Source organism: Falco naumanni, chromosome 15, assembly GCF_017639655.2.
Source record: "Falco naumanni isolate bFalNau1 chromosome 15, bFalNau1.pat, whole genome shotgun sequence".
NCBI classification, from domain to species: Eukaryota; Metazoa; Chordata; class Aves; order Falconiformes; family Falconidae; genus Falco; species Falco naumanni.
The window spans coordinates 21099556-21123724 of record NC_054068.1 but is presented as its reverse complement, the minus strand read 5'-3'; the positions used below and the strand labels follow the sequence as shown (position 1 = coordinate 21123724).

Here is a 24169-nt window from a genome sequence, read left to right as displayed (position 1 = left end):
TCCCTCTACTCCAGCAATATCATGCAGCAGGATAAATGACTTCTAAAAGCAAAGGTCTGAAGCTATTCACACCATTTAATGGTCAGTCCACGTGAACTGCTCCACTGTAGATGAGGGGAGGAAAGCATCCATGATGAACAGGCTGGAGTTTATCTTTTGTTCAGGGCAAGTATGTGTTTCTGGGTCAGAGCTTTCCTGCAGTGCTGACCTGCTGGGTCTTGCACAGAGGTCCAAACCCTTGCAGACCAAATGCAGCCCAGGGGTCTGCAAGCACCGCACCTCCTGAACTCCGTGGGAGTAGTGCCTCCTTGCTTCAAAGGCAGATTTTTACCCTGTGTTTATCCCAGCCTACAAGGCATGAAAAGGCCTAGGAGGTCACACATTCACTGCTGCAATTTCAGGCAGGATCAAACAGAAAAGCAACAGCTGGGCTGAGTGAGCAAGTCCACGTTTAATTACAAATGGTTTCGGTAATAAGCAAAGGCAAGAACAAAGCCAGTGAAAAACCTCCCTTTTTCTTCCTGGCTCCTGTTCAGGCCATATAGAAACAGCTGCCTAGAGGAGAATCTCAAATAAGATCCACCAACTATGTTTTTTTCATTTGCAGGATTGCTACAGCCACACTGTTCCCTACGCAACGCTGCTGCGCATTGAGAAGCATCAAGGACCGATGGGCAGATTGCAGCCACTCGTGCCAAAGGGCCTGGCTCTGGGCAGGTATTTCCCAGCCTGTGGCTCAATCCCCCGGTTACGTCTCAAGTCACACGTGCACAAGTACACACACACAGTCGTTCTGCAGTAAGCTGCACAGAGGATTTAATTTGCTCTAACATCCTCTGAATATGAAATGGTGGTTGCAAAATAGGATTACTAGCTCAGAGGATGAGGGACCCAGCTCGCAGGTCCTGCCCGGCCCAGGGAGGGGGCAGAGAGCAGCTCTGAGAGCACCAGGTTTCCAGCACCAGCAACCAGCACCCCTCCATCAGGTCATGCATTTACAACCAGGAGCTACTTTTGCTGCCCCTAAAAGGCTGTGGAGTAGTGGTCAGGATAGGAAATGAGCCCTAAACCACACAGACAGGCAAGAAGGCTTAGTGGCATGGGTGGGGAATGCTTTTTACTGAATGTTGGGAGCCTTCCACCCATCTTTCGTGATAGCAAATCAGAAGGGATCAGTGGGCCCCCTCATCACATCCGATACCCCTGACGGCATCAGTGAGAGCCTAACACAATCCAAGAGCATGACAGAAACGCAGCTGGAACAGAGTATCAACCCCAAACCCCTCCAACAAACCGATCCCCACTGCTGACAAACCGCTGCCTGGCTGGGTGTCACGGGGGGACACGACGGGAATAATGGGAAGGTTGGGAAACCATCACATCCCTGGGAACCAAGGGCTTCTGACCCTTCTAGCAAAGCCTGCTGAGAGAACCGGGTGGGTTGTTTTGTACTCCTGGCTTTAATTACAGCCAAGTGTTTAAGTTATTCTCCTCCAACCACCCCCACGTCCCTCACAAGCACAAATCCAGCTTTTTATAGCACATCCGGTATGGATGTTAAACACATTCAGGAAATGCACTTTCAGCCCCAAACATCCCTTCCCCTGGACCAGTTAGGCTGCGAGGGTTTGTAACGTAGAGATGTGGAACCGGATGTTTGGTTTTGTGACCGCTGCTTTCCTGGATTACTTCTGTCTGTTTAGAGAAGGGAAATTAAATAAATGCAGGGTAGGCTGGCTGCAACCAGAAATAATGAAAACTGCTTGCAAGGTGAAGAAAGAAAAGCCAGATGGAGAGGCCACCCTTAGCTGCTCGAATCCCCTGCACATAGGGCAAGGCTCCTTTTTTTTTAAAAAAAAATAAAATATAGAGCTGACAAAGCTCCTAGGAGCTGACAATGGCTCATGGCACAGTGGGTGTCCACAGGCACATCTAGGATCCTGAATCGCATGTTTTCCACTGCCTTCTGGTGACACTGATGCAGATTGGGGCTCTCCTATAATACGCAAGGAAGAAACACATCCTCTCCCCCAAAACTTCTATTTTCAGTAGCCAAAGGGCACCAGCAAAGAACCATCAGGCTACACCAGGCTCTGTCAGTGCCCAGGCGCTGCTCTGGCATGTCACAGAGGCTTGTGGCTCCTTGCTCCAGAGGAGCAGGGCTTGGACAATAGCTTGGATCCAAGTCTAAAACCTGACCTTTGTAATTTTCTTAACACAAGGGACTCGCCTCTGGCTTCAAGGAACACTGCAAGCCTGTTAGTAGTTATCTCACCTGAAAATACCCTGGCTGACTTCCCAGCTGGAAGCATCCTCCTAAGCCCAAAGGCAAGCATGTTTGCTGGCAGTCTCTGGGATCAGTCTCGGATACTATCGCAGGGTGGAAGACTCCCTGGAGCACTCTCAGGCTAGAGGGCAGACACTGGCCAGGCTGCCCCAGACAGTCTCCTGCTAAACCCTTCCAAGAGCACTGGGCTATTCCACACATTGATCAAAACACCACTGTGATGCCTCTGCTGTAGTATCACTGTACAAACCCAGAATATTCAGCAGCAGGTCACAAAACAGAAGGCAAATGGGGCTGTGCTGCATCAGAGTTTGATACTCTGAAGGCAGGCAAGACATGTGAGCTCAGGGAATTTTTCCTCTCCCTTTCCCACAGCCAGGCCACTGCATATTCTGGCCAAACAACTGTCAGTAGGACATCACACATCAGCAAGATGAATGATGACCTAATTAAGCTGCTTCCAAACTAATCACACTGGAGGAAAGCTAAAGGAGTCCTTAATTTGTTATGTCTTATATTGATCCTTCTTTCTGTATTTAATGTGGATTCTTCACTTCAGATATCTGCAGCGCTAACCCAACCCAGGCTCTGGCTATTTCTCCTGAGCTGTCAGAGGTCCTGCACAAGCAGCTGTGCACCTTTGTAATGAATGACCAGGCTGTGCAGGCCCACTGGCCACCCACCTCCTCCCCTGGGCCAGTAAGATACAGGAGGAAACAGGGATCTCAGCAGAGCAGGAAGGCGAGAAGCCCATGGGGGCTTTCCCAGTGGGCTACCAAAATTTCCCGCACTCAGAGCAGCGGAGCATTTGCTGGGGCAACTGAAAGGCAGGTTTGATGACACGGGACCACCAGCAGCGTGCACAGCAAGGAGCTGCCCTAGCTTCAGCTGCCACCCAAACCACCACAGATTGAACAAAGAACGCCAGTCCAACTCAGGGCAAGCTTTTTCCAGCACAAACCCCCGTACACAATGCTTAGGTTACAATTAATGAGCTCTGTGGGGATGAACCCTTGTGCAGCGTGAACAACAGCGAGAGACTATGCTCATCTATGCATTCAGTCATCTCGGGGAACAGCAGCTGTCAAGAGTAACACACACAGATACTATGCTTTCACTACCCTGATCTAACTACAAGCTATGCAACACTTGGCTGGAAAAATGAGTGACAATCCAGCTGCAGCAACTGAGTAACAGCCTATCTGGGGTAAGGCAGCCTTAACTCACACTGGAGAATTGCTCTTCAGCAGACGGGAAGGACAATGTATGTATTTGATGGGTGCTGTTTCTACGTGACCAAATCGTATGCAGCTTATGTCTTTCAACTATAAATGCAAATGACTGAATTAAATAAAAATCATTGTTGGAACACAGAAGCATCTCCTCTATTCCTGAGAAGCAGGTGATCTCCCAAGCTCATCAAGAACCACACAGAGTGGCGTGTCAGATGCACAGGGGACCTGACCTCTTTGTATCTTTGACAAGCATTATGATAATCTCAGAATTACGTGTCAAAGATTGAACAGATAGTGACAAACCCACATCGAAATGGTATTAAGAGATATTAGAGAACATCAAAGAGGCAAAAGCATATTTCAACTGCTCCCCCAAAGTTCATCGGAAGCCACAGCCCAGCCTGCCATAGCTTTTTATGGTCCCAAGAAGCACCTGTCAAAGGAACTGCAGGCAATCTCAGGCATGTTCCTTGGCTACCTGCAGTTTCATTTGGCTGTTCAAGACATTCAAAACAATATTTCCTTACTAGGACGAATGATTTATGAGGATTGAGAAATTCAAGCCTGAACCTATGAAGTGAGTCACTGGGACTCATGAGTTGCCTCCCTCCCCCCCAAACCATCACACCTTCCAAGCACAGTCTTGCTCCCACTGAAATCCTGCAGAAAACAAATACCTATTAGTTTAAATACCGCAGAGTCTATGTTATTGGCTCAAGTGCCGTCCTCCTCACTAAGGGTCCATACCTGGGCAGAGAAACCACATACTCACCCAGAGACTGTTGGGAGGGAAGCTGGCGATGCTGACTGCCATTTCTCTTGTTGCTTCAGAAAAGATTTAGCTTCTTTTGAGTTTGAGTCCACTTCTTTCGTCACTCTGTTGGAGGAAAAGAGACAAACCAGAGGGTAAGGAAAAGCTATGCTCACAACAGCCAAAAACCAAGGATCCAGCAAGAAAATACAGAAACCAGGTACAGGAGTCCCCACACCACTTGCACAGAGATCACCTCCATTGGCTGCAAGCTGAAGAACATCTCGTTAAGATTTCATTCCAGTGACAAACCCTCTATATTCATGGCAGAAAAAAAAAAAAAAGGGAAAACAGTAGCTAATTAGCTCTGGGGGAGGAGAGGAATTTTTTTCTTCAAGCAGGAATGCTTGTTCATTCAAACAGGCCTGTCTCACTAGCAGCTACTAAATGCTCTGCTCAGGTCACTGGGGGCAATTCCAGGCTCTTAATTGGGCTCTTGATTTCCTCATTTGTTGGTCAGTGAGGCAGCTCTTCTGCCACAGCTGTTCTGCCACCCACGTCTTGCAGCCCAAGGCACACAGGCTTGGCAACATCTGCAACCCAAACCAGAGCATAGAAAGTGGCTCTGGGGAAGGGGAACAGGAGAGAAAGCTCTGACGAGGCAGAACGCAGAAATTTGCTCTCATTTTCTAGTTAATTTTTGTTTGAGGCCCTGAGGGCAGAGAATATTGAACTTCAAAAAATTGTAAATCCATACTGCATCTACAGCAGGGAATGAATTACAAACATGAGAAAATCTCTAGAAAACCACTCAATAATTAATTGTTAGAAAACCCCAGCTACTTTAGCCCCCTCATTTACAGTGACCTGCCTGCAGCAGCACGGTTTTCATGCTCTCAGTAGCTCTTAATGAGGTTGCCCCGCTTTGCCAACTGAACAGTTTTGCTCCCTTGGAGCACAAGCCTGGGAGCCTCTGCAGGGCCCTGCAGCTCTGGGGGCACAGAGGCAGCCTGACCTACGGCTCAGCCAGCCCAGAAGGCATGGTCCTCCATCCCAGAGCCTGGGCCTCCAGCTGCACCTGCTGCCAGCAAGCGTGGGCAGGCTTGTCCCCGCTCTAGAGCATGTGCTGATGAAAGACCGAAAGCCTCATCGGTCACAGGATCCGCCTTGGTTACAAGTCAGGCTAATTGCTGCTCGCCTCCTACCCACTGACCTGACCCTGCAACTTCCATGTAGAAACCAGCTGATGGACACGCAGAAACCCAAGGAGCTGCAAACCCAGCTGGGTTACTGTGAGGAAGGCGCTGTGGCGCTCGTTAATTCTAGAGGCATTGACGTCCTGAAATCCCTCCTTGTACACAACTAGTGCACCCATGTCCCCACCCTGACAGTGAATCAGCACCTGAAAAAGCAGTTAGGGAAGGGAAACTGTTCTTCCTCCTTCTCTGCAGGCTGCAAACACAGTGGAAAAGGCATGTTCAGAAATAAGAATAAATTCTTGTGCTGTACACCTCCTGCTCAGCCACATTCTGCCAGTGCAGGAGGAGATTAACCCTGTTTCCCCCCCCTGCATTGTCACATGCCTTTCAAACCAGTGGCAGTCATGTGGATAGAGACAAATCCCATGTTATGAATATTTAGAAGTCTTTGCTGATCAGATTGGAAAGGGGTGGGGTGGGAAAAGGGGGAAAGCAGTACAGAACGAAACAAAAGCCTTGCATCGTCACAATTTAAGACATCCCAAACACACCATCCAGTCACAGCCCTCAGCAACAGCAGTTACATCCCACAGCAGTCATACGCCAAAGGTTACTCTGCACCCATGAAGTTCCTTCAACAGAATAAACTTGGTGTATTCATGCAGCAATTAGCCGGAACTCCCCACAGAGCTCCCCCTCAACCGCAAGTGCTGGGTTCAGATTAATATGATCACACAGCCTATTTATTTTCAAACGCAGCAGCCAAAGAGCCGGCTCTGTTCCCTGCCCAGCTGGGGAGCAGCACAGTTTCTCATGTACTTTGCAGCGCTGGCTCCCGGCATGGTCCCCCCTCCTCCTGTCACCCCCCTGCACTCTTGTGCCATCAGGGTCCACCCTCGGCATGCAGGGAGCATGTGAGCTGCATGAGAAACACCAGGCAGACCCCGAGCACGCAGGGATGTGAGGCGTAATGTAGTAACTGCATACCCTGGAAAAAAAACTCTCTCTGTTGGCCTCTGTACAGTCATAGGACCTGCTCCTGGGTTAGATCGCAGCTATTAAATCCTGCACGTTTCTGGGACTTGGAGAGTACAGAGGAGGCAGGGGCTGGGAATGGAAGCAGAGGTCCCAGAAAGCATGCCTTGCCACCTTGCCACCAGCTCTGCTTGTTGCACTAAGAGAGAGCCCAGCTCGGCTCCCGCAAGCCTACAGGAATCCGGCAGTTAAACACCTTACAGGATCTGGGCACAACACAATGGGGAACGAGCCTTCACAGCCTGTGGCAGAGCTCTGATCATAACGTAGAGCCCCTTGGTCTTAACCTCATGAGTATCTTCAGCCTTCTCCAAGCCACAGATAAAACTGACTGCTGTCTGTCCTACCGGTTGAGGTAAAGGGAGGCACAAAGCTAAGACGTACGTGAAAAGTGGCCCCAGGGATTTGCCAGCCTGCAGTCTGACAGCATTGCATGCTCTTGGTTGGGCCGGCACTACAAGTCACAGCTCTCTGAGCAGCAAGACATTCAGTCCCAGAAAGGGTGAGAAAGGAGAGACCTCTGCCTGCTGAGGCCCCTCAACATGATGCACACGGAGGGTCTGGCACAGCCCTTCAGTGACGGACACTTCAGCAGCAAAGAAATCACTGCTATCCAGGGACACGGGACGGGTGGCTACCAAGGGATTACTAAAGTTTCAATACTTGCATCCTCTACCATCTCAGGGTACCAGCAGCAGTGGCTGGGCACAGAACATAACACCTTGTTCAATTTTTTTTGCTCCCTTTGGCCTGCCAGCAGCTGCTCTAGCATATATTTTTGAAGCTGTCCACTACAGAAACTCAGCTGCAAAGCTGCAGGCAACCTGTTCCACCAGGACTGCCCAGCTGGGGACAGAGGAATGCGTCAGAAATGTAATTAAAAGTGACCTTTCAAGGCAATTCCATCACAAGACCCGCTGATTGCCTCATAAACTGAAACAAAAGCAGCTCTCGGGCAAGCTGCTGCTGGGCTGATGCCAGCTGCAACTCCTGCACCACTCCAACAGGAATGACAAAAGAAAGAATATTAAAGGGCTTTACAAGGTATTAATTCAGGTTATGCACATTTCAACCTTTCCCAAATCCCAGGCCAGGAAGGGGAAAAAAAAAAATCCTCTGGTCTGCATTATTATGGAAGACAATGACTCGCCATGTAGAAACCAAAACACTTCTTGTTCTTCATGGGGAGAAATGGGAGCCATTAATCCAGCTGGAAGAAATCACAGTCATTACTAAGGAAAATTACAAGACCTTTCACTTTTAAATACTTGATAAATAACTATTTGCCTGACTGTTTACTGGGATGCTATTCACACATTGTAATCCAGGAACAAACATGAAAATAAGTATATTGTCAGCAATAAAACAAGTAGCTAGTGTCTCGCCCACTTGCAGACCCTGTAATTCACACACAAAACCACTCACACTCATCACTTTCCCGTAAAGATTTCATTATACTGCTGTGCTATTAAACTGCATAATAAGACTTCCAAAACACAGAACAGTTATCAATTTTTTTGGACTGTGCTGGAGTCTGGTAGCAGACAATGCTACTGTACAGGGTGTTGGACAACTGTAAAATAGAAAGGTCTTCCATGTTTAAAAGTTATCGTAAAGAAAACAAGCTAGAAACTAGATCACTAAGTGCCTCTAATACTTACAGGTGTTCTCCTTAGGACCCTTTGTCTCTGAACCAAGCCCAAAGTGGTATCTAAGCATTTAAGCATACCCACCCAGGTATGCCACTTCCAGCTTCCACTGAAGAACTGGTCACCCTTCTCTTCCCATTTAAGAACTGAAACGCTGCAACCTTCGTGCATGGAAAAGGCCCCAGTTACGTATGCTGGTCACCAAACCACAAGAGCACAACCCACATGCTGTCATGGGCTGTCCCAGAAGTTGTTCTACAGAGCATACACTTACAGTACTGAACTGCAGCATCCTAATTTTAGAATAAGTGTTTGATCTGCTCCCAGCCATCCCCTCAGCCACACAAGCAGCTAAAAAGGAGGAGGAATACAGGCTAAAGTGAGCATCACATTCACACAGCTCCAGCTAATCTACAAAAGGGGCTTAAAACCAAATTGTCATGCTTTGGTTCTTGGCAGAGTAATACCAGCTTTTCTCCTGTGTTCTGGTCTTACACCAGGTGTACAGCTACCAGGTATGAAGAGGAGGGTCCCAATCCATCACATCAACCCACCCCGGCTACCCTGGCACACAGCACAACACCCACACCCCAGGAATCGCCCAAGGGCAGTGGTCAGGTGCCTCTAGCACAGCTGAATCCAGCCCTGTTTGCAAGAAACAAAAGTAGCATAAAGCAAACCAAGGCTGTGGAGTGTCAGGAAAGTGCCCAGCTCAGGAGCAAGCAGCACCTGCAAGCCCTTACAGAAGCGCATCAGTGGAGCCGCATCCTTGCAAGGAGGGGAAAAGGAGGCAGGGTCTCAGAGGCAGGACAGAGGAAGCTGGGAAAGACAAACAGCCACATCAAGAAGGCTTGCAGGCTTCTGTCCATAGTCTGTTGTGTAACAGCAATCTCATGTATCCCAAGTGCCAAAATCTCTCCAACTTACCCCCAGGTGGCTCAACACAACCGCATTCTCCTAATCAAAACGCCTGGTGTGCATCGGGCTGAGAAAGCACATGTTCGTATTTGGGTATAAGGGGAGTTGGAACTGAGAAGATGGTTAAGATCCCTAAAAGCAGCAGCACAAAGGTGCCACCTCCCTTGACCTCCATGCTGAGAAAGGGAGAGCAAGAATGGAAGTTCTGGAAAACGCCAGCTCTTCACCACTTGTACTCAGGACATACATTTCTCACTTGGGAAACCTGCCCCAGTTCAGACTTAACACAATTATAAAACTTTCCACACAATCTTAATGTTGTTAGCTCTAGGGAATCACAGACCAAGGCAGGGGGGGAAATGAGGCTAATTATCCTTTTTCAATATTCCCCATCTGTGTTTAGCCTCATTAAGTAGTCCTCTAGCCTTCTGGAATGATCATTTGAGGAAGCAGCAATACTCATCTACAGGTGTTTGTGAAAAAAACTAATCCCTTCTGAGCCAAGAGGAATATTTTGTTTGAGTATTTTTTTGGTGGACCCTTGTGCTTGAGCTGCCATATCCTGGGTGTCTTCTACAGACAGATGCATTGTACAAGGAGCAGGTGCTCCAGCCTGCAAGGTCCTGAAGCTGCTGGAGTGTTCAGCACATGTTCTACACCTTCCAGGACAGAATTAAGTCCTCACACATCTGAGCCTCCAGGCTGTATCTGCCTGCACACTGGGTACATATTTTATGCTGGATTACCTGGTGTAAAGCAAATGAGTTAAAATCAATAGGTGCCTATCACTTTTCTAATTTCAAAGTAAAACATTTGTTTTCTCCTTTTCAGAAAAAAACGCCAACATTCTCCAAACCTTGCTCTTCAAGCCAGGTGGGAGAAGCTGTTCCCTGGGAAACGGAGCCTATTCCCTGAAGCAACACAGACAAGACCAGGCTGGAGTGACTGATAATTTTGTGCGCTGCCTATCTGCACAGAAGCTGCTGGCTGGTTTTTAAAAAGAAACAAATCTGATTAGAGCTCTCCTGGAGTCAAGCAAGGGCCAAGCTGCCTGCCTGGTGCTGCTCCTCACAGCAGGCATGTGCTGCTCCCCAAGCAGTCTGCCCAGGCTGGATCTCCAACCAATTCATCTGAAAACAAGCAAGAGATGAATGGTATTTTAACATCAATAATGCATAAAAAGTACTTTCTGACATCCACGTCCTAACCTCACAAGTCTTGAAGGAAACAACTGATTTTCCATCATCTCCTGTATGACAAGGACTCTGTAACAGACATAAAGAAAACATACAGCCAGTGCTGCCACGTGAGATGCTGACCAAGCAGACAGGCCCCTTTTGGGCTTCTGCTTGCTACTTCTGCAAGAAGCTCTCTAAATCCAAAAGGCACTAGTGCTCCAGTTACTGAGATCCCACTGGGGCTTGCAATAGGTAGAGTACATCAAACTCTCTGGAGTAGCTGACCCACAGTCAGGACACATGCTTTCACCTCCTTGTTGCCTGGAGCTTTATCCACCCCGGTTTTAAGTACCTCCAAGGATCGGGTCTCTGCTTGCTTCTTTGGATAATTATTTTCTGAGCCAGCCCCATTGTACTGCCTCAAAATCCTGCCATGCATTTAGCATTTCAGTTTTTGAGGTATCCCATCGTTTTCATTTGTGCCTTCCAGAAGGATTAAATTCAAATTATGGAATACACCTCCAAGGCAAGCAATCTAGGTGAACTGATGCAGCTGCTGTACGTGCGAGCATGACAGTCCTCTGACCCTGTTAACCATGACTTGCAAATACGCCAAAAGCAAGAGATCCCTGCGATCCCACAACTCCTGCAAAGCAGCACAATGTTCACGTTACAGGTCCCTTCTCTTGCTGAAAGAAGGACTGTTGTAGGTCCAGAGACAGGGGTTCAGAATTCACTTACAGCTATGAACACCGGACACAAAGGTTACACAGACCGTAACAGGAGCCAACACACTACAAAGTAGAAGCATCCCCATGGGGAAAAGGCCAGACTAAGCTTGACTCAGTCTGTAATGTGTTAATGAGATAGTAAGGCAGCAAACAGCTTTGCCTTCCCTTCAGGCTAACACAGAAACACTCTTGCTTCAGAATCACGCAGTTACAAAAAAAAAAAAAAAAAAAAAAAAAAAATCTCCATCTTGCAAGCTGCACTTTCCGGCAGGGGAAACCCCAGGCCCAAGGGCTGCAAAGCAGGCTCTGCCAGCATCTCACCAGACATCAAAAGCCTTTTTCTGAGCCTGGAGCTGTCAGGAATGAAGCAGCAGCTTGGAAGCAAAAGAAACAGGGCAAGCAGCAAAATGCTGGGACTGGATCTGAGGCCCATGTTCATGCCTTCATCACAGAGGGCCAGAAGATGCCCTTACTAATAGCAAAAGAGCCCCTGTGAGACCTAAACAGGTCACTAAGCACCTTCTGTTTCCAGTTTTTTAAAAGGCAGGAAATTGCCTGAGAGCCAGGTACAGAAACAATGTCTCCTCCTCCCTTACCTGCTGGAGAAGGGTGGGACTGTTACTGAAGTATTTCCACACTAACTACACAAAACACAGGCAGAGAACACTTGAACACGAAGATGAGAGAACGCAGCTGGTCATCCAGTTCCCAAAGCTGATCCAGTGCCCAGATACCACGGATTTGAAAGACCTAGAAACGCCCAAGTTAACCTGGAGGTCAAGCGATCATTTTGGAGATGCTCGGAGACCCCTCCCACCTTTGGAGATCCCAGCTGAGCCTTCCTTTTCATCACGCTGACTGCCAGCAAAAATGCACAAATGAAACCAGCGCACATCAATTATTTCTTTAAAAGCATCATATCAGAAGCAGAAGACGACTTTCAGCTGGGCATCTGCTCAGTCACTTTGGGATTTTCAAGAGCACGGTAAGATAAAGGAAGACGACAGGAGTCAGCATGGTGGCAAATGCCAGACAACAGTGGACAAAGCTGGCACTACTGTGTAACGCTTTGCACGTCACAGCCCCTCTGTGCTTCAGCTTCCCCGTCTAAGCAGGAGCCTCATCTGCACATCTACTAATGAAAATCCTGAATATAAGCTGTTCGTTAGGCCGTTTCCCCTTCTCCAAGCACATTAAGCAGAACATAACATAATTTACTTTATAAGCAAGTGCTCTGGCTTAGAGTTCTGGCTAGGTTTGTCACACTGTTTAAGAAGTTTTAATTTCTGCAGCTGCCTTTGAGAAAGGCAAATGCCTAGTGAGTGAACCAGCACACAACGCAGCTCCTGCTCACACTTAATGACCTCATCTCTGGGCCACCATCGTGCCAGTCAGCACTGCACAACATCAAGACTCCCCAGGGAAATTCTTAAGCATCAGGGAATGGATGCACACAGAGGAAAGGTTATCAAAACACGCCCCCGAGACCCTTTAATGTTTAAGCATCTTTTGAAAGGTAACATATTTTCACTTACGGGCTTCCAAAAAAAAAAAAAAAAAATCAATAGCTGTTTCTTAAATTGGAAAAAGCCAATATAAACTGTGGGTAACTGAGGCATGTTCTGACCTCTAAGAATAACAACAGCATAAGGACAGGCACAGGCTGCTGCCTACAGTTCATTATGCCAAAATCAGCATTTTGGTGCTCGTTTGTAGATGAGCAACCAGTCACTTTTTAGACTGCCACCTCTAAACAGCGGTCACATTGATATTCCATGTAATTCTAGGTCATTTGATTTGTCTTATGGTCCCAAGGCACCATCTGCAGGCTCCTACTGCTTAGACTAAATTTCTGGAAAAATCTTAAAAGCCAAGGTGTTTGCACTGTGCAAGCCTCATTGAGCAAGTGGTATGTCACTGGAAAGGGGCTAGAAAACATTTCTTTAGAACCCCTTAGTCAAGGAAGACTGAAGATAAAACATCTGGTCATCAACACGAAACAAAAGTCCTCTGAGGGGCTGGACTTTGGAAAGGCTTCTCAAGGGGCTACTGAAATTCACTTGTCTTACTTTTCCTAACACTTCCTTGCTACGGTAGTCAAGGCTATTGCAAAAAGCACACAAAAACCCAAGTGGTTTCTTCCTCTGCCTCTGTTAGTTCAGTTCATTGTCTCCCATATCTAGTCTGACGATACCTGTCTATCTCACCTGGTGGAAACTGTGTATCATTTGCTATCCCCATGGGACAAAAGGCCAGGCTTTCCAAACATAAGGCTTCAGGACACAGGTTCTGGTGATGCTCACCTGCCTTCTCACTCACATGTATAAGCAATACAGCAAAAGCTTTTGCAAAAAAACACATATGGCACACGTTACACACATATCAGCCTTGATCTAACATGTACCACACCACCTACAGCATCAGTAAGAGATGCACACCCAAGCTACTGATCTTTCTTCTGATTTTAAAAGCAACTGTCCTTCACTCAGCACTTGCAAAAGCCCATGAACACAAAACAAATGACCAAGATTCACACCCAGCAAGAGAGCGTGAGCATGCTGTCAACCCCTTGCTATTACTCATCTGCTGAGTTTCCTGAAAAGCATCGCAAGGTAAGGAGTGAGTTAATGGCATTACATGTTCTCCCAGTGCTAATTAGCCTAACACATCTGACTGAGCCATGTTGAGACCGCGGAGCAAGAACGCAGATGGACAATTACACATTTTTAAAATTGCTCTCTGTGCCAGCTCTAAATCTTGAGACTTGTGGGAGTAAATTCCCTGGTCTTTTTACCCCTTCCCTTGAAATATTAACTCTATCAGCCTCAGCATTCTCCCACCCCTGCTCAAGGCTTGCCAGGAAGAAGCAGAAGCAGCAGCCATTGTTCAGACAGCTACCTTAACTGTCTTCAAAGCAAAGCAATAAAATAGGTGGTAGTCTCCCAAACTCCTTGGCTTACACCTCCTTTGTTTCTCATCTTTGTCACATTTGGTTGGTCTCAGTTGTCATGTAAGGAGCAGAGGACAGCACAGCCACCGAGAAGGAAATCGGAGGCTGAACAAGGACTTTGGAAAACTCAGGCTGTTCTCAAATGTCCAATCTGCTTTTCCTGCAGCCATTTCCACCCGTTATCTCCTAAAAAGGGTCAGGATCAAAGGGCTGAAGCTCTGGAGGACAGCAGACCTGGGGTTAGAAAGTGAGCAGTCTAGGATATAGGTGTCTATTCAACAAGCACACGAATGAGATAAGATTAAAAAAAAAGAAAGCCCGAATTTCAGCGGTGAGAGGCAGCATCAAGAAAATCCCAAGCAGCAGCACTGTACAACTGCAGAGAACTGAATTATAACCTCATCTCTGCTGCGCACAGGTCAGCACTTCTCCTTGCCACGAGGGAATAAATCAGTCCTTAACCAGCTCTGCACGGCTCTCCTGAGCAGCTCACCAAGGTGAAGAGTCCAGCAGCTCAGCTAACGCCACAGACTGGGCTCAGACCTTACCACCCCACCTAATCAGGCCTAAGTTAAAGGGTATTTTGAACCTCGATTACTTCATGGGACACCAAAAAATGAAGCTCTGGCCACAGCCTGCAGCCCTGCCTGCCCAATTCCCATCATCAGCAGTATTCTTGTACAAAGGAGATCTGCATTATTGGCCAAGAAAGGGCTTTTATTAGCACAGGCAAGACACCTGGTAAGAACCTGCCCTCAGCCACCTCCCTTCACCTTCACTTTTGCTGCTCCAAAGGTCATGAATTCCATCAGCAAAACCCACCAATCCAACTTAAGAACAATCTCCTCCAAATAATCTTTTTTCTTGAAGCCTTAAGGTAGGTTGAAAACCTGTGAAGCAGCAACACAGAATAAGCAATGAGGGTTTTTTCCAGGACATCCTAGGTGATAACCATTTACAAACAGTAACAGACAAAAGTCAGGTTCTTTTACCCCACACTTCAGCTGTGGCAGATGAAATATCAGCCTCAGCCAGTATAAACCCCAGTAATTACTAGAATGATTTACGTTTATAACTATTTGGTTCTTAATCGGATACAAAGCTTTAAAGAGGTACATAAAGTATTTTGCTTTTAAAATGTAACAGCTGCACTGTGAACCATCAGCTTATCTTCCCTAACCTAGAACACAAGCTGCCTCTCAACTCTGCTCAGCACACGGAGCCAGCACGACTCGTGTACTCACAGCACGGTGGACACGCAAATAAAAGCGGTCATATTGCGGCAGACCACAGGCTATTCTAAGCCACAGAACTGGGCTCCCACAGGAGTCAACAGCAGGGAGCGCCTACCCAGAGGTGGAGTTCATGTCTCACGTATAACAGCCCAGACAAATCTATCTGACCTGATTTTGCCCGGTTCCTTCTACAAAACTATATGAACTTTTCAGTATTCATTATATCCAGCAGCAAGTCACGTACTCAGCGTGACGCTGCTTATTGCCCGTTACGTTTGGCACTGGCCGTTCCTGGTTTGATTTGGTACACGCCACACACAGGTTAAGCTGGGACACCTGGGCATCCTGAGCCACGAGATCCAGGAGCCCCTGTGAACCAGTGGATGTCACCAACCCTAGTATACCTCGTGTTTCATATTCCCAAACGGGCAATAACAACACTTCTTTAAAGAAGTGCTTTGAGATGCACGAACAGAAGGTTCTGTAGGAAAGCTAAGAATTTGTTCCTCCTTACATCTGTAAAGCCTTCAAGGACTTCAAACACATCAGAGCGCTTTCTGCTCCTTTGTATGTACCTCTGGACTAAATGCCTTATTAAAAGCAATCTAAAAAAGCAAATAATAACCATGGAATTGGGTCATCATCTGTCCCTTGGAGCAAGAAAAAAAGACCACCGTAAGTCAGGTGATTTTCACAGCTGTGAATTTAAGCTGAGAGCTCTCCCCGTGAGAGCACTGCGCAGAGCTTGCTGCCCCACCAAACATGGGCATTCCAGCACCGAGTTTCAAAGCAACAGTAAGCTTTAATCATGCAAACACTAAAGAATACTTTCAGAAGCAGCCTGAATTAATCAGGGAACAGGCACCTAAGAAGCAGATAAAGATTACCAAGCTCAACCTGAAAAGATGAGCTTCAGTCAAACTCGGCAAAATCTCACCCATCTGTTCAGCCTTCAAATATGAAAGTAACTCAAGAGTTTACCGGACAAACATTTACCCATTATTCAAGGTCTCACAGTGAACGCCCAGCTGCCTGGCTCTAAGTACTTCAGGTTCAGGGCTCTGTGGTCTGGCAATTTCTCTCATAGCAGTAAGGATGATGCCTTCAGCACTTAGCTGCTCAGCAGGAGGAAGATAGGCAGCGTGCAAGAAAGTACCAGCTGGATCTTTGCACTCGCTTATCTCAGCATCTAGACAGCAGAAGGGAGCTCACACTGCAGACATGAAAAGGAGATCTTAAACCTCTTCCTGAAATATTTCTACATGGATCCAGGCCCAGCATGCTGCCAGAGGCCATACAGCTTGCATGACAATTCTGGCCCCCAATGGGGCAAGAAGCCAGGAGTTATTCACATCACAGGAACACCTGCCAGACACAAAAGCACTGAAAGAAATGGGTTCAGAGCATGCAAACACAGTGCAGAAGCTTAAGAAAAAAAGCTCAAGGGTTAATGCAAAATCTGGTTCGCATTGCCTCCGAGAAGTTTGCTAATTGCCACCTACCAGCGTGAGGACTGAGCAGGAAGGGACCACAACGCAGAGGTCTGAGGCCATTGCCCAGCTTGCTGGGAGTCTTTCTGGATCCCAGACTGACACTGATGGTGAAGATAGCCTTGTGGGAAAGTAAAGGGAGCAGTGACAGGAATGCCTCGCCAGATTTCAGGAAAAGAGCAGGGCTCTCTCCAGTGACAGATGGCAGAGTGGAGCCCTGCTATGGCTTTGCTTTGGCTTGCCTGCTTTGTTCATGCACGCAGGGGAAGTGGCAGAAAGTCATCGAAGCAGCACAAGCCACAGCTTTGCCAGCACAACGCAACACTATCTGCACAGCTCAGCAACTCTGCAGTACCAGGAAGGCATTCCCACCAAAAGAATAACCCGAGTGTGTAAAACTTTGCATTTAAACCACAAGAACCACTCAGAAATATAAAGCTTCTAGTTTTGAGTCCTTTACTTGGAACGTGCAATGTATGAACAAAGCAGGGTGCCAAACACAGGCCTCCCATCCCTGAATTAGTATCAAGCCAGATACCAGTACTCCTCTCAAGTTCATTTTGCCTCCTGTGAGCCAAATGAAGGTACACAAAGAGGTTTCAAACCAAAACCTGCTTCTGCCAGCATTCAGTGACCTGACTTTGCTCGTCCATCACAAGCTGTCATGCTGACTGCGATTGATGCCATGGGGCTGGGCCAGCGCCATGTGTATGAGCTGCATTCTGTGGCTTTCCTGGACAGGCACAAAGTTGACTTTCATGGAAGGAGCACAGAAGAACCATTTTGATACACTGAGCACAGCAGACATTTAAAGAAAGCCAAAGGCCAAAGTAGTTTGGAGTGCCAAAAAGAAAACAAGTTTCATCATACAGCAATTACATTTTGCAATAGATAAACCCTGGCACCAGGGATGTGATCCCCCATTAATGCAACCACACGTCCTGCATCGTGAGGCAAGTTCATAAACCAGAGGCTTCAAAGGAGCTTCAATCTCCTCTGCCAGTAAGATATGACTTGAACTTCCATTTAGATGCTGAACTGCCTTTGCAAATTGCTCCCGCTACCCACAATTACAGCCATTTGGGTGACAGTCACCTGCTGCTCCTAATCTATTTAACACCAGGGAGGAATGAAAAGCAGGCAGAAAAGTCACAACTGGAAAACACCAAGATTAGTTAAAGATTGCTCCTAGCTCCAGGATTCAACAGCTTTGGTTTTACAAGGCAAAACTAAATCATGCATTTTGTAAAATTAAAAGCCAGTAAATTGAATTCTTTATTTGGTAATTGGTAATTTGTAATACTCTGAACCTGAAGTTCAGCATTAGCAAGTGATACAAGCATGGACTAATCAAAATGGACATTAAATGCTACAATAACCTACAGGGGAGTTGACAGCTTAAACAGGAAGGTCTTTCACTATTCTAGTATAGCCCTGTAGCTGGAGATCTCTGAAAGAGACTTCTACTACTCCAGTCACGCAGAAGAGACGATACCATCTTCTTACAGGAGAAAATAAATTGTTCTGCAACATGAGATCAGGGCTAAATGATCTTCTGTTAAGAGCTTCAGTGAGCAGATTGTCAAAATTTGTGTCCTGAATCTATTAGTGCTTAAATACTGATCTAAATTCTTCTCAAGCTTTCAAAAGAGCAACACTCAGAAGTAGCCTCAAACCATTTAGAAAGGAAAGCAACAGAGACAGCTCTCTCATTTCAGTTCTTTCAGTCCAGAAATGCACACAACTAGCGTGTGTTGGCCTTTGTAACCAACAATTTGCCAGCTGCTTCCCCAGGCAAGGAAGTTTGCGTTTGGTATTCAGAACATTTGCAAACGTCAGGGTGGTGCAAAGACAACCCTCCTGCTATTCTAAAGAAAATGCAGCCCTCTGGCCCTCACCTACTGCCTTACAGGAAAATGCCAGTAGCTGTAAGCAGTGATAACTCCTTATATCCTACCCACCGCTAACAGTGTAACGCATTTAGAGATGCAAGATGTAGCAAACAACACAAAAGCTTCAGCTCTAAGTATCACAAAAATCAAAGGGGCAAACACACACTGAAAGATTTTTCTGTTCTCAAACTGCTAAAGAAAGTAGCATGTTGTAACTGGCACCAGCAGAAAACAGTCCTCCAGACCTCGTTACAAACTTTCTGTTGCTGGTTCTGCAACCTGTTGATACAGCTGCCGTAAACAAAATACCCTTCCTGGTTTGCAGGCTTACAGCCCCATGGTTGCCCAGGCTTCAGCTTTTGCCTCTTGGATCAAAAATTACTAGAAACTTGTATTGATTCCTTTGCAGTTACCCAAGGGAAAGAGTCAGCACTGAGCACTACAAAGGACAGTAGAAAAGCAACTAGTGCTGAAGAATATGCCTTTAACTTAGTTACAGCTATTAAGAAACTACAGAGAAGATGCTTATGTCAAAAGCACAAACTCAGCATCTTAGGAGCCCTGGACAAGTTCCGTTCACATAAGACAAACCACTTTTTGAAGGACAGAGAAAGTTTCTCTGACCCCTCCAACTAACATTACCAACAAAAGCAGGAGCAGCACTGGTGAAGCTAATCTGTAACCACCACGCAAAATCTAGAATGCCAGAATCTGACCAATGCCCGAGTAATTCTATGCTCAAATCATAATTATCCAGGGTTCTTTTCACTGAGGCAGGTAAACAAGAAGCTTCAAGGCAGACATTTTTACCAGGCCCCTACTTTAAAGGGTCCTATACTTCACAAAAAATTACACAAAAACATTTTCTTTCCACAAGTGGGAGACCCCTGTTCTGAAATCAGCCTACAAGGCAAGCTTCCCTGTCAATCAACCCCATCCTGTAAGTGATGTGCTTATGTTAGGACATGACACTCAACCTATAACACACAGATGGATGTGTCCAGACTTCAGATAAGATCACACGCCGTTTTCATGCAACCCCAAAGCACCAGGAACGCAGTTCCGCCATATGCCACCCGATGTGTCAGAACACAACCAGGCTTTTGCATGACAGCCTGTGATCCTACAGCTTCAGCTATTCTTACCTGGTAAGACATCGTGTTTTAACCAGAAAAAATACAGGAAAAATGGGGACAAACAAGCTAGCGGCTGAGGACAGGAGCATGCATCAGAAGATAAAACTTCTGTCTGTAGTTCTGCCACAGAGTTTCATCTGTCCACAGGGAAAAACTTAGCCTTTCCTTTGTAGCAAGGGTACGACAGATACTCTCTCTCAGAAAAGCTGCAGTTCTTTGCCATTTCATCAGTGAATGAAGGGTATTTCTACAGCCTGGATTATGCAGGGAGACAGGGAAGTCGCTACTATGGCTCACGGCTCTCAGGTTTTTCAAACAGCTCAGGCAGCAGTACCGACATGAAAAGCAAGAGCAGCAGAAAACCCTGCTCTCCTTTTCTTCCTGCAGACGAGGCAGCGTGGGTGTTATTGCTGGGAACTGCTGCCCTCTGCTGCCACGCAAAATACAGGCGAAAGTCTCATCTGACAAAACCAGGTTTACAGCTACTTACTTAAAAAAAAAAAATACACAAAGAGGTCACAGGGCACTCAGGTTTCAAGTGGGCTCACCCAGGCCCCTCAGTTCACATGTTTATAAAACGCCTGCCCCTTTTTACAGCACATCTCAAGAGGCATCTTGCAAGCCAAACTCAGCCTTAAGGGTGATTTTACCCAGCCTATCACCTTTGTCGCAACTGTTTCAGCGAGAAAAGCACTAAGCTATTAGTCCGTTCAGCAAAACTGTCTGCAGATGTTTGCAGTGGATTGTGAACATCACCAGGGTCAATGCCAGCAAAAATCCTGCCCCCAGCACAGGACTTGGACCAGACTGAAGGCATAAAATGCGTTACGTCATCCCTGTGGGGCCATATGCAGTTCTCTCCTTGTCCCAGCCTTCACAGTGGCAGTGCCCCCAGGAAGCTTTGCCAACGATTTTAAACATTGTCCAGATGGGGAAACTGAAGTGAATCCACAGGCGTATTTTGAAGCTGAGTAAAGACCAAGGTCTGCATACAAGCATATTCTGCAGCCCTTGGGCAGAAAAAAAGTCTCGGCCTCATTTTCCTGGAGGTCTGTATGTACTCATGATAAAAAACAAGTATAAAGGAAAAAGGAGAAGGTACGCCATGTTTCACAGCACACTTCCAGCCTGCCCGCAGAAAAGCAGCGCCCAGTTTGCACTGAACCCATAGCAAACAGGTCACATCTGCCAACTTACCTGACTTCCTCACCAGCGAAATCAAATGTTTTGGTGATTGTCACTTTTCCTGAATCTTTTGGCTTCTCCTGAAGCTTGTTTCCACTCTTCTCTTCTTCAGCCTACAAAATACACAAAGGAGAAAGCAAAACAATGCATTTGTGGAGTCAAGCCAAATTATCACTCCAAGGGGCCAAGGACCCAATGCAGACCTCAGGTAGCACTACAATTTAGGCTGGATGGTCAAAGTAAGTCACCCACAAACAAGAAAAAGGAAACAAATGCCCCTGTCACCAGAAGGAAATTCCCTGCTTTGGCTCCAGGCTCTCACTGGAGCTCAAGGATCAAAACAGACCCAAAACAAGATGTGAAATTGTAATTACATGTAGGAAGGAGCAAGAATACACTACTGTGGTTCAGCAAGCAAGCAAAAGCCTGAAGACTCAGTTCTCCCAGACTAAGCATCACCAGACAATAAAGCTGCCAGGGTGGTGGATTATGCAGAAATACATTTATTTTTACTCAAGAATATAGAAGAACACAAACCCATCAACAGGAAAATCAGGCTGGCTGACCTCCATAGAGAACCCTGAAGATATTAAATTACTTGTCCATAACGCCTCTTTAATTTGAGAAGGAAATACTTTTATTAAGCAATTCATCAACAACGCCTCTTAATTTACTCAGTCACAACTACAGCTTTTAACAGCATGCATAAAAAAAACCTCAGACCCTATAAATAATCTAAACAAACCCAAAATTCTTGCTCCAAATCAACCACGCACCAGTGAAGATGTTCAAGCAGACAACTTAAGTCCAAATTAAGAAGTTCACAAAGAGAATGGAGGAACTGCATCTCCCCATAAATTATTTTAGGCTATGAAGGAACTTGCAAAGACCACCCACATTTTAGCCATCTGCCCATAAAAGTAGAATTGCTCAGAAAAGAACTTTTCCTTTCCTCCCTGATTCTACCTCTAACCATCTCAGCTGTTCATCCAGTAACAAGTGAGGCGGAGAGAAGCTGGAGGGTTCAGATTAAAAGGACTCTTCCTTCTAAAAGTTGCAAGCAATGATTACACAAAGACACTTGTTCTGCAACCTTCCAACAGTTTAGAAGGAAGCTTCACACAATGAAAACTTTACTCACCAGGCATCACTGATTTGAGAGTCCAAACTTCTGTTACAAAATAGTTTTTTGGCTGACCACTCAAAAAAATAAAAGGCAATTCTAACAACAGAGGGTCAGTTTTGGTACCTTCTTCCCTTCTACCACCTTCAGCATGAAAAGCTTTGCCATGCAAATAGATGCATTTGGTTTTACTAAGAACCAAATCTTTTAAAGTAGCTGATTACAAACAGAATTCTCTCTACAGAAAACTTCTGCAGACAGAGAGCAAAAGCATGTTAGTGGGGCTTATAATATAAAGTAGAGAAAGCCAGATTCATTCTTGTTACATATGTGCATCCCAACGCACAGCATCTTCCAGACCCCGTCACTGTACGAGGATGAAGGGCAAGGCACAGAGATGTCTGCACAGGTCTCTTCTGTTTCCCCTCTCTCACACACAAACAAACAGCTTCTTTTGTTTGAGAATCAGTGAAGGCACAAGCCTTGGCAGAGAGCTGTGCACACAAGCACAGCTCAGCCCAAAGCTCACTGTGCTGCTCCTACATCACAAGCAGAATCCAGAACCAGGAAGAGAAGCCAACAGGACTCTGTGGGACACTCCAGGATGCTGACAAGCAGCTCCAAAAGCAGCACTGCCAGATCGCAGACCTCCCCAGCTGGAAGGAAACCAGCAGCTTACAGTTTGGCCCACGACAGGGCTCCAGGATTACAAGCAGATGGGGCAGGACTAAACCCAGACTTTTCCCAGCTCTGACTGACATATGGTACCAGCTAGAACCACCGGTGTGTGCTTTAAAGCTTCAGGCCCTTCCCACACTCCCTGGGCGAAGGCACAGGCCCCCATTACCTTCTTAGTTTGCGTCACATGTGTGGCAGCCCCCGCTTTGGGCTTCTGTCCCACATCACTAAGGAAACTGGCCCAAAGAGCATCCTCTTTCTTTTTTTCTTCTTCTTCTCTGTTTCTTTCCACCTGCTCTACATTATCCACTTCCTCTTCTTCCTCTTCCTCCTCCTCCTCATTCCGCTGAGCCTTTTCTTCCTCTTTCTCATCTGGCTCTAGCAAGAGACCTCCTTTCTTCCTCTTCCTGAAAGCAAATGCCAAAAAAAAAAAATATAAAAAATAATGTATGTATAAAGGTGGTGCTGCAACAGCTGAACAGGGGTGAAGTATTTCATATGCTCGCCAAGAGGCTCCACCTGGGGGACTCCCCCTTATCTCGGGGGTGAAGCTACTGAAGTACAAGACGATGCTGCTGCGGTGAGGGGAGCCTGGGACAGGCAGCCCCCCGACACGGCTGGCAGGCGTGCGGGGGTACCTGTGAGCACACGACGGCCTCCGGGCCTCTGCAGGAAGCGCACGGGGTGGAGAACTTGGCCTGGAGAGGAACCAACCGTAACTAAACTGTATCTATACGGGTTTTTTTTCCCCCCACCGAAAAGCGCCTGGCGCCTCACAGGGCTCATCAAAAGGCGCACAGCTGCCCCGCGGGGGGCGGGCGGCCTGCCAGGCCCGAGGGGCCGCCTGACGCTACACCGGCACCAGGGCCGGCCCCAGCCCCGAGGCAGCACCGGGCTAACGCGGGTTCCCCCGCCGAACACCCGGCGGCTGTACAGCACCGGGGGCGGCTCCGGCCGCGGCCCTACCTGCTGGCGGGGCGGCGGGGGCTCCTTCTGCCGCGGGGCGGCCGCGGGCTGTCCGCCGCCTCCTCCCGCACCAGTTCGCTCACGTCGTCCTCGCTGTACTCCGCACCTGCAAGCACAGCAGTGAGCACCGGCACCGGGCCCGGGCCTGGCCGCCGCCCCCCGCCCTCCACCGCTCACCTGAGGGCACGTAGTCCTCGTCCTCGGCCGAGGAGTACTCCTCCGAGCCCGACATGGCCCCAGCCCCGCCGCCGCCTCACGCCCGCCGCGCGCCCGCCGCCCAGAGCGCCGCCGCCAGCCTCGGGCGCCCCCTGGCGGGGCGGGAGGCGGCCATGCTTCCCCCACGGCGCCCAAGCCCAGGGAGCAGCGAGGAGAGCCCCGCCAGCGGGCTAGAGCGCCCTTCCGGCCCCGACAGAGAGCCCCGCCCCGCTCGCCCAGGGGGGCTTCCGCGGCGAGGCCGCTCCCAGCAGTCCTTGCGGCCGGCAGCCGTTCCCATGGCAGCGCGGGAGTGGGGACAAGGCCCCGCTGCCCGGG

The 24169-nt window shown here is 47.6% G+C and overlaps 1 protein-coding gene across 1 annotated transcript in view; it reads right to left on the bottom strand.

The window, feature by feature from the left end:
* The window catches only part of CFDP1 (craniofacial development protein 1), a 66733-nt gene extending 42784 nt beyond the window's left edge, over window positions 1-23949 (bottom strand). Inside the window, exons 1-5 of the mRNA XM_040615300.1 lie at window positions 23816-23949; window positions 23639-23744; window positions 22842-23079; window positions 20884-20984; window positions 4295-4399 (exon numbers count right to left, since the gene is read on the bottom strand). Coding sequence (XP_040471234.1) covers window positions 4295-4399; window positions 20884-20984; window positions 22842-23079; window positions 23639-23744; window positions 23816-23870 — 605 coding nt within the window. The 5' untranslated portion in view covers window positions 23871-23949. The remainder of the gene's footprint in view (window positions 1-4294; window positions 4400-20883; window positions 20985-22841; window positions 23080-23638; window positions 23745-23815) is intronic.
* Window positions 23950-24169: the final 220 nt, after the last annotated feature.